This window comes from Trachymyrmex septentrionalis, unplaced genomic scaffold (assembly GCF_001594115.1).
Source record: "Trachymyrmex septentrionalis isolate Tsep2-gDNA-1 unplaced genomic scaffold, Tsep1.0 scaffold2, whole genome shotgun sequence".
Lineage (NCBI taxonomy): Eukaryota > Metazoa > Arthropoda > Insecta > Hymenoptera > Formicidae > Trachymyrmex > Trachymyrmex septentrionalis.
The window spans coordinates 2,208,099-2,224,611 of NW_017305179.1; the positions used below are offsets into that span (position 1 = coordinate 2,208,099).

At 34.5% G+C, this 16,513-nt stretch overlaps 2 protein-coding genes and 1 long non-coding RNA gene across 5 annotated transcripts; 2 read left to right on the forward strand and 1 right to left on the reverse strand.

Annotated features, from left to right (window-relative positions):
* Window positions 1-2,215: 2,215 nt before the first annotated feature.
* LOC108747455 lies at window positions 2,216-5,144 on the reverse strand. The gene is made up of 2 exons (XR_001939240.1): window positions 4,365-5,144; window positions 2,216-3,931 (listed from the first exon to the last, which is right to left on the reverse strand). It is a non-coding gene; the product is annotated as an uncharacterized LOC108747455 (long non-coding RNA).
* Window positions 5,145-6,299: 1,155 nt separating this feature from the next.
* On the forward strand, window positions 6,300-9,144 carry LOC108747453 (sulfide:quinone oxidoreductase, mitochondrial). 3 transcript variants are annotated; one of them, XM_018484927.1, is made up of 9 exons: window positions 6,300-6,585; window positions 6,735-6,828; window positions 7,052-7,160; window positions 7,224-7,448; window positions 7,523-7,723; window positions 8,082-8,291; window positions 8,393-8,579; window positions 8,658-8,904; window positions 8,985-9,144. In XM_018484927.1, the coding sequence occupies exons 2-9, from the start codon at window positions 6,743-6,745 to the stop codon at window positions 9,115-9,117; spliced, it is 1,398 nt and encodes a 465-aa protein (XP_018340429.1). In that variant the 5' UTR covers window positions 6,300-6,585; window positions 6,735-6,742; the 3' UTR covers window positions 9,118-9,144. The 3 variants fall into 3 exon arrangements, with proteins under 3 accessions (XP_018340429.1, XP_018340428.1, XP_018340430.1); XM_018484926.1 differs by having other exon boundaries at window positions 6,301-6,585; window positions 6,684-6,828; XM_018484928.1 differs by having other exon boundaries at window positions 6,302-6,585; window positions 6,684-6,828; window positions 8,998-9,117.
* A 346-nt stretch (window positions 9,145-9,490) lies between these two features.
* LOC108747377 (coatomer subunit zeta-1) lies at window positions 9,491-10,748 on the forward strand. Its single transcript, XM_018484801.1, has 5 exons — window positions 9,491-9,557; window positions 9,963-10,208; window positions 10,284-10,417; window positions 10,483-10,573; window positions 10,663-10,748. Exons 1-5 carry the CDS (start codon window positions 9,540-9,542, stop codon window positions 10,708-10,710), a joined length of 537 nt encoding a protein of 178 aa, XP_018340303.1. The 5' UTR covers window positions 9,491-9,539; the 3' UTR covers window positions 10,711-10,748.
* The last annotated feature ends 5,765 nt before the right edge of the window (window positions 10,749-16,513 follow it).

Sequence of the window (16,513 nt, forward strand, 5' to 3'; positions counted from 1 at the left end):
TCCTTTCTCTCTCTCTCTCTCTCTCTCTCTCTCTCTCTCTCTCTCTCTCTCTCTCTCTTTTAGCGATGAACAAAAATTTTCTATAATTGTCGCATAATAGGCGTTTTGCATTAGTCTTTGACAAAAGTTGTTATCATAATAAGGAGAAATAAGAGAGAGGAAAAACATGATTTGCTCAGGTGAATTAGATGTGATACATTTCTGATTACTCGCAATCTTTTCACCTGTTTTTCTTCCATTCACATAATGTAATTACAACGAGTGATAATCCTTAAACAGAGATAATCCTTGTTGACTTGTAATATGAATGCAGATGAGGTTTCACTGCGTGTGTCCTAAACAAAAATTAATTAATAATATACGACGAAATGTATTAGCGCACTTAATGCGATTGGAACGACTTAACAACGATGCCGATATGATTTAACGCTCCGTTATTCTCTACATGAGTTCTCGTTTTGCTAAATAGTCTTGAAATTATTTTTATTTCAGTTTATATTTTAGTTTTCTATATATCCCCCTTCATATTTCAAGAATAGTTTGATAACATTTATTTAAAGATTTTTGTTTTTATGTACAAAGTCTAATTTAAATAATCATAATTTAATGAAAATACGATCATGAACTAATTCAAATTATTGAAAATCTCTTGAATTATTCTTTTAGATACTTTATTTAATTGATAGCACCTTACGATACTCTGAAAATTTTCCACGATGAAGACAGCTAAATTGACTGTATCTGCTGTGAATACTGAAGAGATATTTCTTTAATAATTAACTCGTGCAGATAACGAGGCGTTAAATTGGAGGAAGGCGGTTAATACACTACTTCGCGCGATGCTGACATCTTCATTGTAAATTGTTTTATGAAAAAAAAGAAAGAAAATGTAAAAAGAAAAAGGAAACTCCGCGAAGAAGTTTTGCAAAGATAGAAAGAAAAGAAAGTAAGTTCTTTCTTTGTACCATTTCGCCGCCTTAGTGATATTTCATATTTATCCCGTCGTTCTTCGCTTATGTTAGAAGAACGTGAATATTCATCGCCGAATATTCTTGGCCTGTAAATTGACCGTCGAGGTTGATTCGTTGAAGAGAAAAATTTGGCAAAATCGGGATTTTAATTTAAGTAGCTACATCCAATGAGAATTTTAAGTAGATTATTATAACAGCTCGAGTGCGCGATATAAAGATGAATCGTTTAACGTTCGGGATATAGTTAGGTAAAAAATTGCACACTTGTAATATATTATCATAGTGTGCAAATTATTCTAGGTTTTTTAATTAAAGTAGGGCTATTATGTTATTACAATTAAGAAACAAACTTCGAATATGTTATGCATTTAATGCCTTATTTCCGGCTGTGTTTTAATTGATATTTTTTCTTTCGTTTCTTTTTACGCGCATCACGAACCGATGCAATATGTAGAGAAATGAGATATTCATTCATATTTCACGATGACACGTTTCTCAAATCCTCCAGTTCCAATGATTCGCTCCATCAAAAATCACACTGATCGATGCTTTATCTTGTTACCGATTGTTCCGCGAGACCGAAATCCACGACCGAATGTCTACAACGAAAGGATCGATTCAAATTGAGAAGAAGCAAATATAGACGCATATAAACGACATATTCACACACACGCACATACACGCGCGCGCGCGCGCGCGCGCGCACACACACACACACACACACACACACACACACGAATCTACACTTACACATATACACATGCAGTAAAATCTGTTCGACGATACCCAACGGTATATTTATATTATCATTTTATTCTGTAAATAGTTCCCTACCTGCATAATATAGTAAATAAACATAATATGCTCTATCGCGTATAATTTAGTATAAAGAAGTATGAATATTGATATTATATCAACAGACTGTAAATAAGATTATTTTGTAATGCCAAAAGAAACCAAATGAGAATAATTACTGCGTGCACGGTCTTATGCATAGTTGAATGCGTACAAAAGATGCGCGTATAACGCACCCATACACATAAAACACACAGACACAAAACATGCGCATCGGATGCCTCTGTAAGATGTATGATTGTGCGCAATCACCATGTCTAATTAAACACATATACAACATTTCGTTCGACAATACGCACCAATTGTACTTTGTTCAGCGAATACCACGTGGGATCAAAGTGTTCGCTCAGTGATGATTGTCTCAATCATACTTCTTTTTTCCTTTTTTCTTTTTTTTAAGAAATAATGATCAGCTTAAGTTAAGCTTGAATTAAGTATCAATTATGCCACAAGTGTTAAGTATGAATTACGAATTGCATGTTTTTGTCTCGTCCAATGATAACGGAATAAGAGAAAAATAAGAAAGAGAAGTGTCGTATCTCTCGCTATAGAAAGTAGTCAGCAATTAACGGAATTTGTACTGCGAAAAACTGTGTGTGTGTGTGCGCGCGCGCGCGCGCGTATGTGTGTGTGTGTGAGAGAGAGAGAGAGGCGCAGAGATATTGGATTAGTAAATTGGATTAATCTTGTTATTAGGATATTCGTATCGCTCTATTGCGAAAACGAGATTTATGTATGCGCAATGACACGTCTCCCATTTCTTTTTTTTTGTAACGTGCGTGTGTCGACATCGTATACGCGTGTGTATAACAAATCTAACGACGATCATATAATGTAGTTACAGAGATCACATTATATTGTTGTGAAAATGTTTTTCGACGTTATGTATTCATACGATTGAACTGCGATCGAATTATCCGGCGCGATAAAATTTCGATGCTGCACATTCTCTCACGATACGGCAGGAATATTTTTAATTCTTATTGTAGAAGAAAAAGAAAGAGAGAATGGCGTGGCCTGTCTATTTTATCACGTCGATGTGCATTTTTGATGTAATAATCAAGCCTTGTAGTTGAAAAAAGGAGAAACTGAAAGAAGAAAAGGAAGATAGAGAACAAAAGAGAAAAAACAAAATTAAATTTCGTTTAAAAACCTTTTTACACGAGTCATCATAATCGTAAAACGTTATTTGCAAACGCAAACGCAGCAGTCAATCAGAAACCATGAATGATACTATCGATCATTTTTAATTGGCTACTGCGTTTGCAAATTTATTTATGTGGAGGGACAGTCTTCTTTCATTAAAAATTTCATTTTTCAACTGTACACAAGGTAGGCGTTTTTCGCCTGCACATGTAATTAGCGCAATTATATTGCGAGGGACAATGAGAGCCGTTGAATAGAGCTTAGTAAAAACAATATTCTTTTTTACGTATTTACAATCTTGTGTGTAAAAGAGGCAGTACGTAATCAAGTGATTATCCTAGTGGGAGTTTTTTCTGATTCGTTACAGAATCAGAAATTGCAAATAAGCCAACTCTTACATTCCTATGAATCTTTCTTTGCTTTAAAATTGAAAAAGGGAAACGTGGATATATTTTCAATCAATATTAATTAGTGCAACAATCTAATTAGTCGACATCCACATGCTCTTCACAATGGCTCTTGTCCAAAATCATAAAGTAACGTCCGAACGATTGTCGTCAAGAGAAAGGGAGGAAAGTTTCCTCCCTTTCGTTGATTATCATATATCGTGCGATGCGCCGATGAGACGAGCAAGCCCGTGTGCTAATCGTGCTCCTAGGAGGAATGGCCGATTAACAATAAGTGAAAGTCGGAAATCGTGTCCACAATGCTGTACATAATAATTCTAGCTTGTAAGGATTTAGAGAAATAATAGCCGACGTTTACACAGCGAGAGACGAAGAGAGAGAGAGAGAGAGAGAAAGAAAGGAATGTAAACTACCGCTCTCACGTAATCTTGCAAATATTCCCCGGTCGCGCCCGAAAAAGCTTCTCCCTCATGCTTGGACGATGCTGTTCTTTAAGGTCGTTCCTATCGTCGCAGCAAAGAGCGTGTCTTTCTGATGTACGCCACTGATTGCCTTGAAGGACAAAATAAGAGATTATATGACAGAACATGACACGCTTATACTAATGAATTCTGGGGTATCTTATGGCGAAATTAAAAGATTAGAGTTTTGAATATAAGGGAAGCGACAGGAATTTTTAAGAAGTATAAATTAAAACGACGGATAAGGTACAACTTTGCACGAAATAAGATTTGAATCCAATTTTCGAGATTCAAGATTAATCTTTTCCTGTTTAATATCCTTCAGTATACCTTTCATACAATGAAAGAATTACCAAACTTGAATCTCAAAAGTTGGATTCAAATTTTATTCCATTCAGAATTGTACTACGTTTGAAATTGCACCACTTTATTTTAAAAGGAATTTAACTTTTAAAACGCTTTTTTTTTTAACGCTATTCTAATTTACGCTTCCTAGAAGCTTCATTTATGCTCTCTTCCTTTACATTAGACTTATACGCCGATTCTTTATTTCCGCCAAAGTGTAAATTCCCTCCGTCGAAGTATCATACGATGCATAATCGTGTTGAAGAATGTATTGTGTTCGGCGTAAAGGACGAATCGTCTGCAGCGTGAGGGAATGGTTCTGCGTAATTCGTCTGCGGCGATTGAATAGAGGCCTTCGAGACTCGCCTCCTAACCGATAACTCACCTTCCGCTTCGTATCTTTCTTTCTTTCTTTCTTTCCTATCTATTTTTATTTTTCATTTCCATTTTTAATTTATTCTAGAGACACATGTCTCGTGACTCGAAGCTATCCGCAAATAGGTCGCGGGTTGAAGTTGGCGGCGCGATACGGGGGACCCGGCTGAATCGGGCCAAGTTTGCCTAAGGCGACATTCAAAAAGTTATCCTCAATAAATGAGAGAAGAAAACGATCATTAAAACCAACTGCCAAAGACTTTTTTTTTTTAACCCTGTCCCTCCGTAAACGTTTAATTTCATGTCACTTACATTTCATTCTTGATCCAGACACTTAAGTTTTGGAAACGTGCACGCGCTTGAACGCGAGAGCCATCATGAGAGCAACGGGGGCGGAGGTTCCGCGCGCAACTTCATTCCAGACTTCGCGATGCGTGAATGCGTCCCGTCATGTTGCGCTTATGAATATGAATATAGCAACGCAAAATTGAAATTGTTTTCGCGTGTTTGTACAGTCGTTTTAATTATTCCGTATGTTATTCATTTCTGTGTAGTTATAAAAAAAAACGAAAATTTAATAAAGAGAGCACATTCTTTATCGCTAAGGCAGGCTGAGGCGATATTCTTTACCTTCCAGCAAACGAGAATGGATTAAAATGGATTGAAATTCTTTTCTATCCGAATGCGTATTTTAAATAGCGAATATTTTTTTTTTATTTAATTGAATTCAATTGAATTCAATTAGATTCAATTGGATGCAATTGGATTGAAAAACTGCATTTCCTATTCAAAATTTTGAATTGTATAGCATTCACAATGCACAGAAAAAGCTAATATTTTTATTATTTTTAGATTGAAAGGCATAGAGATATACTCCATGCAATTCCTATAAATGAATAAAAATGCATTCATTTTAACATTCGTGAATCAATATTTCTGAAAATCTGAATCCATTTCAATTCATTTCAATTCATTCTCGTTTGCTGGGCTTTATCTCGTATATGAGTACTTCTTATATATCTTAAAGTGCCATGACAATCGGAATTTCGGAAAAGTAATACGACGAATTAGAATCATTTGTTTGTATAATATGCTAAACTTAAATGATTCTGATTGGTCGTGTGACTTTTCCGAAATTTCGACTGTCATGTGATAGCACCATCTTTCATTTGTAATCAATCTTTTTTCGCAATATAAACGTATCTCGATTAGAATTTCGAGATGTTATCAATTTCGAATGCTATAGCAATTGCCGAATCTATAATATAATATGACACCAAAGACCTTAAATTCCTTTTAAGATTTTTAAATAGATATCATAAATATAACATTATAAATACAATACCAAGGAGAATACGTTTTAAAATTTCTGAAACATTTGTCGTGCTATAAATAATTAAGTAAACTTGATTTAAGTAAACTTAATCAGGGATTTCGAATATCTACGGTACTTTATCCACAGTTGGCATAAAAGCGTTCTCTATTTTAAAAATATTCAAAAAATAAGTATTATAATAATTCATATATATGTATATCATGTGATACATATCGTAATTAACATTATAGTATAAGCATATGATTTTTTGTATCTAAAAAAATATTTAAAGTAACGAAGATTAAGATAATACTCGAGCCACAAAATGTATAAACATACTCGAGCTATTCGGGCATTTAAAACATTCCATCGAATATTTTTTATGTACATACATATCTCTTTTTCTCTCGCGTCGTTCCGATCTTTTGAGGAGCCCTCGAAGCCCTCGAAGGTCCCGTATCTGCATCTGTAAATCTGTCTTTATGCGAGAAGGGGTCCTCCAAGGTCGTAAAAATTTTCGCTCGTTATGATGATGCACCAGACGTCACGTATGCAAAGGATTGCAAGGTGGACGGCGTATCTTCGAAGCTATGATTTTCGATTAATCTTTCTTCTTCAGGAGTGGTTTGCAATATCACGAGATGGATATGGATGACAAACGAACATAAGAAATTAACCTAGAACAAAAGATTCGATCGAATATAAACAAGGTATGAATGTCTCGAATCGTTAATCGGCCTACTGGCTTTGGGTTAACATTTTTTTATCACGTCATACATGTCTTGTATCCTGAACAAATTTTTTACAGGCATTCGAACCGTATTTATTCTCTATACAGAATCACACAATTGACTTTTAGAATACATCATGTCTCTTCTGCTGTTGTCTCGCAATCTTACGTTGTTGTCAAAGTGTATGTCGCTTAGAAATGAATGTAGACAGATCCATCATTCGTAAGTACTATTTGTTTCACTGATAATGAGCAGAAAATAAATCGTTTATTAAGTAATCATAGTCCATTTTTATTTTAAGATCATTTTAAATAATATCTTAAAATGCTGATATAGCTCTCTAATTGATTCATGACGTCTCAAGATTGTACTCAGTCAATCTTAAATGAAAGAATCGACTATGAATATTTATTTAAGTTTAACATACATAAATCTATTGCATTAGCTGCAAAATCCTGGTGATTGGAGGCGGTACCGGTGGCTGTTCGATGGCTGCAAAATTGTCAAGAAAAATCAATAATTCAGAACAAATTATCGTGCTGGAACCCAATGATGTAAGTAATAAATAAAAATCACCTTATATATTTTTATCCGACAATTTAAAAACATTTTTTTAGGTACATTATTATCAACCCTTGTTTACTTTGATTGGTGGTGGTATCAGTTCTTATGCATCATCGAAAAAGCATATGAAAGATGTTTTGCCAAAGAAATCGAAATGGTTGAAAACTTCCGTCGTCGAATTTCAACCAGACGCTAACAAAGTGTTAACACATTATGGAGATACTATACAATATGACATTATGATCGTTGCACTTGGTTTGCAATTGCATTGGGACAAAGTAAGACATCAGATAGTGACTAAACTGAATTTGTATAATGTACCTACAAAACGATGCAAAAATATTTTTCACAGATTCCAGGTCTGTTGGACAGTGTATATAATCCTGATGCACAAGTATGTTCTATTTACGGACATGACACTGTACCCCATGTTTATCAAAAAATAAAAAACACTGGAAAAGGGACTGCGATATTCACGTTTCCGAATACTCCGGTTAAATGCCCGGGTGCACCTCAAAAGATCGCCTATATTGCCGAGGATTACTACCGCAATGTATGCCTGTATAATTATTATATTATATGTTAAACTTGCAAGGAGAATTTTCAATTAATTGAACAAAAATATAAAATGAGGCTCGAAAGAATATATCGGTGAAAAATGTAAACAAGCTCATTAGGGTTTATATCAGCTGTTCGGATGCACCGAAAATTTCTTCGTTTTAACAAAACGAATAAAATATACGTTTCGACCTTTATCAATATAACATATAAATCGAAATTACATAAATAACGCAAAAGTTTTGTTACATTCACACGAAAATAAAGAAATTTTCGGTGCATCCGAACAGCTGATGTAGGCTCTGATGGACTTTTTTACAGTTTTCAATTAATTGTTTATTTTTTACTTAAAGCACGAAATGCGAAATAACATTGACATCGTATATAACACTGCGTTGCCAGTTATATTCGGAGTTAAAAAATACGCCGATTCCCTCTGGAGCGTTTGTAAACAAAGAAACATCACTGTCAATCTTCAAACGAATCTAGTAAAGATAGACCCGAGCAAACGACAGGCCACATTTGAGAAACTAAACTCACCGGGAGAGACATTAGTTCAGGAAGTATGAATGTTTTATCTATAATATAATCAGTATATTTTATCTATGATAAAAGATTAAATATTACCGATTATAAATTTAATATTCCTGTTATATTGTATTAGTATTCTCTTCTCCATGTGACGCCTCCAATGGGACCGCCTGCAGTTTTGAAAAAACATCCTGGATTGACTAACGAAGCTGGATTTCTCTCCATTGATCCTAAAACGCTACGACATACGAAATATCCAAATATATTTGGCATAGGTGATTGCACAAGTACACCAAATTCTAAGACAATGGCTGCAATAGGTAAAGAAATAATATATTTTAAATTTAAGAAACAGTAAAATATCGCGATTACACACTTATAACACGTTTGTTAAATAGCCGCACAGGGAAAAGTGTTGTACCAGAATATATTGGATGATTTGACTGGCAAACCAATGATGATGGCTTATGATGGTTACGCGTCATGCCCATTAGTTACTGGCTATGACAAGTGCATTCTAGCAGAGTTTGACTATAATTTACAACCAAAGGAAACTTTTCCAGTGAATCAAGGCAAAGAATTTTACACCATGTTTTTGCTAAAGAAATATCTATTCCCATTTATATACTGGCACTTAATGTTGAGGTGAGATAATTTAAATTGACATCACAAATATATACATGTTTAATCTTTAGCTAAATTTTTGTATATATTACTACATACAGTTTTTACATACAGAGGTTACTGGAACGGACCAGAATTCTTCCGCAAATTTACGAAGGTTCTAAAGAAGGATTAGTGTTCGTCGAAGAGAAATATGCTCCGTGCCTTTTTCAATTAACAATAAGTAAAGAATGAAGCTGTGTCTAGTTAAAGATCGCTACACACGCATGTACATATATGTGTATAAATATAATTTCTTAGTATATTTATCATATAAAGTTAGACTTTATTAATAAAATTAATTTTATAATACAATTATAATGCATGTATGATTTATATGATGCATTATATGAGATATTTTTACATGTATGTTGGGATATTGTAATAATATTTAAAAAATTAATGTATATTTAAAATAATATACTATTGTTAGAATATTCGAAAGAATTTAAATCAGAGATTCATGAAAATTCTTATTACAAGAAAATATTTAAGTAATCGAGAATTGTAATTGAAATTTTTTTTCTCCCTATGAACATTATTCTAGGGAAATTTATATTTAAGCAGTTAGCAACTCTGATTTCTGATGGACACGTCAAAATCAATTTGACGTAAACATGGATGGTCAACCATTGGTAGGTTTTTAAGACAAATATCAATTATTTTACATGTCAATTAAAAAATCTTGAAGCTTATATTTGTGATAAATATATTGTGATATATTCGCGCGAGAAAACCGCAGTAAATATTTTGAAGTTGTTTGACATAACCTAAACGTGGCACAACGAACTTATTCCTAACTCAATTTCTAATGAGTCATATGGTAAAATCGATTTTTAATTCGTCCTATCAGTTTTATTTTTTGCATAATTCTTGACGCAGAAAGAGAAAAGAAAAAAACATTGATATGATTTCAAACTACTTAATATAATTAATCAAAATCTTGCATTGCATACGTATTCTATTAGATATTCTACTATGTTTGTGAAGATATGTGTAGTTTTATTACTCACGAAATTGAATTCAAAAAATAATTTTAGGAGCCCACATTGTATACAGTGAAAGGAATGGCCATCCTTGATAATGATGGCAACAGGATACTGGCAAAGTACTATGACAAAAATGTGTTTCCAACATCAAAGGAGCAAAAAACCTTCGAGAAAAATCTGTTTAGTAAAACACATCGAGCAAACGCAGAGATCATCATGTTAGATGGTTTGACTTGCGTGTACAGAAGTAACGTTGATTTGTTTTTCTATGTTATGGGCAGCTCACATGAAAACGAAGTTTGTATAATTACACAATTCTGTCAAGTATTTTGAATATTATCATGGAGCATTAATTTATTGGGCTTGTTTCAGTTGATCTTAATGAGTGTCCTAAACTGTCTGTACGACTCGGTTAGCTCGATCCTCAGAAAGAATGTGGAGAAGAGAGCAGTACTGGATAGCTTGGACATAGTAATGCTAGCGATGGATGAAATTTGCGATGGCGGGTAAATGGAACATTTAGTTTTTAATTAATGTAATATAATAGTAAAATACAAACTTATCTTTTTAGTATAATTTTGGATGCGGATGCGACGAGTGTGGTGCAGAGGGTAGCACTGCGAACGGATGACATTCCACTTGGAGAACAAACAGTAGCGCAGGTAAACCTCATCTTAATGTATTTTTTTTCTCAAGTTGCAAGTTACAATTTCGATTCACATATTTGACGAGAATTGTTTTTTTGTTCTAGGTATTGCAATCAGCTAAAGAACAGCTCAAGTGGTCATTATTAAAATAAATACTTTTTTTATACATAATTCTTTCTCGTAAACACGTACGCAATATATATCATATAAAATATTGTATAATATAAAACTTCAATGAAAATATGTATAAATTTTTAATTTAAACTGTTTATTTTGTCTTAAAAAATTTTTGGAAATATAGAAAATTCTTAGAAACTAAGAAAACTCTTTTAAATTTTAGTTAGTGCTAATCTCCTTTTGCTAATTATATTTTCTTAATACTTTGTCAACTTTTAAGATTCTTAATTATTCTAATTTAAAATTCAGAATTTCCAGAAATACAAAATTTTTGGAATTTATACATTTTCTATGAAACTAATAAAATTATGGATGGTCGATAAAGTAACTAGTAATTTTATCTGAAGAAGATATCGACATTTGTAATTATTAACAAAATAGTAAATACTTTTCTTATTAGATGGCGCCATTAATTTGATTCTTAAATAAGTAGCAACTTGATTTTATTTATCGGAGAGATCCCCGTTTTTTTTTCCTCAACATATTTATTCAACATATTTGCAGAATAGATTTTAATATGATAATATACTATATATATTAGTAATTTTGAAATATCATTTTTTTAACCCTTTAACAGCAATGTGAAATTTTCGCTCATACTCTGCAACCTGGGTTGTCGAGATCCATTGCAGATTTTTTTAATTATTCCAGACTATATGTATCAAAATCTGACAAGATTGTTGTACACCTATTTGTGTGAAATCCTGAACAAATTTTTATTATAATAAAAGCCGGACAACAAAAACATTATCAAACTGGACATTACCAAGATTTTTTGGAAGACGATACCGAACCCTGTTTATCTATTCACATTTTTTTTTAATTCTTAAAATTCAATTAAAAAAATCGATTATTCTTTAAAAGACCCTTTATTGCCAGAGAAAGGTTAATTATATAAGTTACTTGTGCGTACACATGACTACGTATATATATTTTTTGGATATAATTATATTCCGTGTTGTGATTTCCATTGTAAACGCGGAAAAAACGTATCCATAATAATAGGAATAAATATGAGGCTCGTTTCCACGCGATTATAGTGTCGAAATCGGTGAATTTATCGAAATTATATCAGCTTCAATCCCCGCGTGCGTGTCTCTAATGGAACCTCGGCGATGCTGAATTGCTCGCACGAACTTTTTACCCGACGGCCCCCATCGGCGCCCACCGCCCCCCAGGGAAATCCAGCGTGCGAGGGTGGTCGTATACGAGAGGGGAAGGGAGGAAGGAGATAGATAGATAGATAAATAGAGAGAGAGAGAGAGAGGGGGGGAGAGAGAGAGGATGAAAGTTAGGTAACGCGGCTCTACGGAGAAGCGGTGCGAGATATACACCGGTTCTCCGTTTATCCGTCGTCACGTGACGGCGACCCGTGGACGACCCGTTTCGATCGCGTCCGTTGGTTACTCTTTCATCGGTCTCCTCCGCGCTGGGAATTTTCAATTTGATTACAAACTGCCCGAACGCCACCCAGTCTATCCTCCTGCACCGCGCGTTTCCGCTTTTCCTCCTCCTCCTCCTCCTCCTCCTCCTCCACCTCCTCCACCTCCTCGATCCTCCACTGCCTCCTCTTGCTCTTCCGCCGTCCTGTTCCACTCTTTCTCGCGCGTGGTCCGATGAAAAACTCTCGTCGCTCGATCGCGACGGAATTATTGGCCGGCCGACTTTATTTATGGCGTTCATTTTCCTGCTGGAGATCGCAACCCAGGCAGCCTGTCCACCATTTTTCTCTTTCTCTCTTTCGCTTATTTCTTTTCTTCGTCTCGTTAATTACTTGCTCATTCCGTGCCTGATTTTACCTGATATTATTAACGTTATCTATCCTCGATGCCTAATCAGTCAACGCTGCTATACGATTTACTTTTCCTTCTGCTTTTGTAAATAATTATTTGTTAATTATTTTTATATGGTGTAACAAACAGATATTTTAGTATTGAATAATTATCTCTTATTTTCTTTTCCATTTTATGCAATTCTGGAACTCGATCTACTTATCACGGAACAAACGACAAATTAAATGGATAATTTATTCAGTCATGTTTCACTTGATTGAACTATTTTCCGCGTAACTACGTATAGATCTTTCTTTATAGCAGAATAATACTTTTCGTGTGCAAATTTATTTGATTCATAATTTGAAAGAAATAAAAAAAGACGAATTAAAATTACAAGAATTTAAGATAAATTGGAAAAATCGATTATTTTATAAATTGAAATAAAAAATATATACGAATTCCTTCCGTGATATAATCACAGTGGAAATAAAATGTCTATTCATTTCAATGGATCTCTTCAGATTTATCGATGTGCCTCATATCTATACTTTTCTCTTGATCTGTTTCTTTTCTAACGATCGGTCGGTTTTTTCTTTATGGGAAATATTTCACAACGGTACTTATAGCTTTCACTCGTGCACCTTTTTTGTGTTACAAGCCGCGGATTTCCTTTCCCGAAAATCCCACACAAAGTTTCGGCGCTCCATCAATTTCTCTCCTTTTTCCGCCAACGTTCGGTCACGTCACCTTTTTTTTTCTCACTCTCGCGCGAACCGTCGATACCGCGATTTACGACCCGTCAAGCGAGGAAACGAGCAGGACGTTGATAACGACGACACTTTGACGAGAAGCGTGCATCGTTTCCTCCTACTAGCAATGGGAATTAATTCCGGACACGCGCGCGCTTTTTTTCTCGTTACATTATCTTTAAAATATTAAAACTGGAGCTGTGCGACATGTAAGTATATACACATACGTTTCTATCCCGCGCGCCTCTTTAACGAAGCAGATAGATCAGAACGATACGAGAGATGTTTCGAGCGAATATTCGAGCTGCTTAATTTCTCCTTAATTTCTTTCACTTCAGCGAAGTAAATTTGAGACTATAATTATAATTGCGTTTGTCCTTCAGATTTCATTTTAATAGAACCATGTTAACAGTTTCTGTTTAATTCAATTCAAGCACTTTTTAATAAATAGGTAATTAATTTTTAAACTAAACCATTCATTTTTTTTTTGACTATTTGTTGACTATTCTTTTAGCATATATATTTGTTATGTACATTTGATCTCAGATTATGTCGATAAAATTAAACAATTTCAACAGATAACGGTGATGTCTTTAAATTTGATGTGCATTGCAATAATTAATGCACAGGATCTGAAGGAATTAATGATTCGATAAAAAAAAATATGTTCTAATAAGAAAATCTGGAAAAAAAAGACAATTATATGGATGCTGTTAATAGAGTCGATGTTGGCGATATCATTTCGACACCGCCAACACGTTCTTGCTACTTCGTGGCTGAGAGCTATAAAACGTCAACTTATACATTATCGGGTAGTTTGTCTGGCAATCTTAAATACATCCGAGTGCCTTGATGTGCACGCACCGGAAAGAGGCGCTCTTTCGTAAATCAATAACTCCGACGAGAAAGAGAGAGAAAGAGACGAAGGGGGAGGAAGAAAGACACGCTAAACGTGCCCGTTAAACGGACTCGGATCGAATCCCGTTTCTAATGTTCTCGCGCACGGTGGTCCAGGTGGCTCGGCAAGGGCAATTAAACGTATAAACGGCGTGAATTAGCCGCAAGAATTGGCCCGGCCCGGCGCTTTTCAATGGACCGCGCCCGAGGCTGTCGTTGGGCATCAGGGGCCATTTAACACGATGACATCCCATTTACCACCCCCGCACAAAGACCCCGGCCGCGACTAGACCAGACAAGCAAAGCCCCGGAAACCCATATGTCAGCACGTGCCGCAGTCGCCGCATAGCTCTCTTTCATGCACGATTGTATGTATATGGAGCCGAGCCCTGGACACCAGAGGCCGTAATCGTCGGCTGGTTTTGGAAAATTATTTGCTGGGATAAAGCGACGATCACGCGATTAATCTAGTATTGACGTTCGACGGGACTATCTCCACTTCTCCATTCCTTATCCCCGGGTGATCCGACCGAGAATCACGCGCTGGTATGCATTACGAGCAGTGGGACACTTCTATACGTATCTATTTGTGGTATCTTAATTATTTCTCGCCGCTACACATCACTATTTTATAAGATTACTTTTATAGATCCCTTCCTTTCCTCTCGCTATTATTTGACCATCGCACATCTCTCTCTCTCTTTCTCTTTTACTCATTAATTCTCTCTCATTCATGTAATTTTCTCTGTTTTCACTGCATCTAAATGATGTTACATATAATTGGAGTCCGACTGAAATCACATTTTGACATTCAGCCTCCGGCCGAAAATGAATATTCGATAGTCATTCAATTTCGGCCGAAATCGAAATCGAAACTTAGATAAGCTCTTACAAAAAAAAAAAAAAATTATAATAGAGGGACAGAGAAGTTAACGGAGTCACATTTTTTTTCGGCCGGAGTTGAAATCGATATTTTTGAATTAATTCTATAGAAATCGTATGATTTTCAAAGAAATCATGATAAATTTATGTACTCTTTAAAAAGCGAGATTTTATTAAAAATATTTAACTATTACATAATAATATTGCATCCTCAACTTTTAAAGAAATCACAGTTATTATTAGGATCACATCAAAATTTGTAAACAAAAATTGTTTTAAGTTCGATCAACGAGTCAATAGTTAAAATTGAACAGTTGTTTTTTGACTTATCGGCGCATTACAACTTATACAATTTCGATTTAGCCATTGAAATTTTCTTTTAATTTCAACTGAAACCGAAATTTCAGTCAGACTCTACATATAATAATGCTGTAAGTAATAACTAAGTAATAACGATTTATTTGCAATATTGAAATAATCTTCGTGTTTATGATCAATAAATCGAGAGAAAAATCAAGGAAAATTTCTCTCTCTCTCTCTCTCTCTCTCTCTCTCTCGTATTTTCGGTTGTGAATTTATATGCTACGATCTTAATAATGCTGAATGATATATTAAATTCTATAAATAATTCTATAAATAATTATTATTAAATTTTATTGCGAAAAATATTATCTCGACCGAGAGTCAAACCCGGATATAACATTCGGTACGAGCGTTCTAAGCTTTTGGACTGAATTCTTTTGAATTTTTTCTGCAAGTATACTGATTCTAGAAATTTACGAGACAACTTTAATACGACAAAAGACTTAAAGATATAATAAGAGTTGACAAAAAATTTTCGGTTTTTTTATTACCTTTTAGTATTTCCTTTGGTTATTCGAAAATGCCTGTTACAATAGGTTACATTATACATTTATCCGAATTGTTCACAATGTCTGGTTAGGTATTAAATATTTCATCGTTTATAGACCTTTCGAATGCAATGTTCACAATTTTTCGCTTTTTTTCACTTTTCTTACCATTCTGCTTTGCTACATAAATTTTTTCAAAAATGAGATACGTAACTGAGAAAAAAATGTATTTGACGGGAAGCAGTATCTATAAGAAGCGAGACTAAATTGGCTGTGATGTTGCCATTGTCAATACAGCCAATACAGCGGCAAGATTTTGTAATTCAGCTAGCGATTCAAAAGAAAACAAGCATTATGTGCCGCCGCTTTAACTTATGACCAATTCCACAACTCATGTAAAACCTGGTGGGCTCTGCTTCAACAAACATAACTGATATTTCCAAATAAGTTTAAAGTATAGACGATGTGTTCGAATCTATAGAGAAATTTTAGAAATGAATATTCGGTGCTTTATCATTCGTATATGAATTACATTCTTTGTTTCCAAGAGCGCTTAGTCATTCAAATAATATTAAATTTTTAAAAATCAAATTAGCTGAAACTATGATATTTTGTAGACTATGA

Coding starts and splice junctions, on each gene's coding strand:
- LOC108747453 (XM_018484927.1), top strand. CDS start 6,743: ATGTCTCTTCTGCTGTTGTCTCGCAATCTTACGTTGTTGTCAAAGTGT. Junction 6,829..7,051: donor TGTAGACAGATCCATCATTC/GTAAGTACTATT, acceptor CTATTGCATTAG/CTGCAAAATCCTGGTGATTG. Junction 8,905..8,984: donor TACTGGCACTTAATGTTGAG/GTGAGATAATTT, acceptor TACTACATACAG/TTTTTACATACAGAGGTTAC.
- LOC108747377 (XM_018484801.1), top strand. Junction 10,209..10,283: donor GCAGCTCACATGAAAACGAA/GTTTGTATAATT, acceptor GGCTTGTTTCAG/TTGATCTTAATGAGTGTCCT. Junction 10,418..10,482: donor GATGAAATTTGCGATGGCGG/GTAAATGGAACA, acceptor TTATCTTTTTAG/TATAATTTTGGATGCGGATG.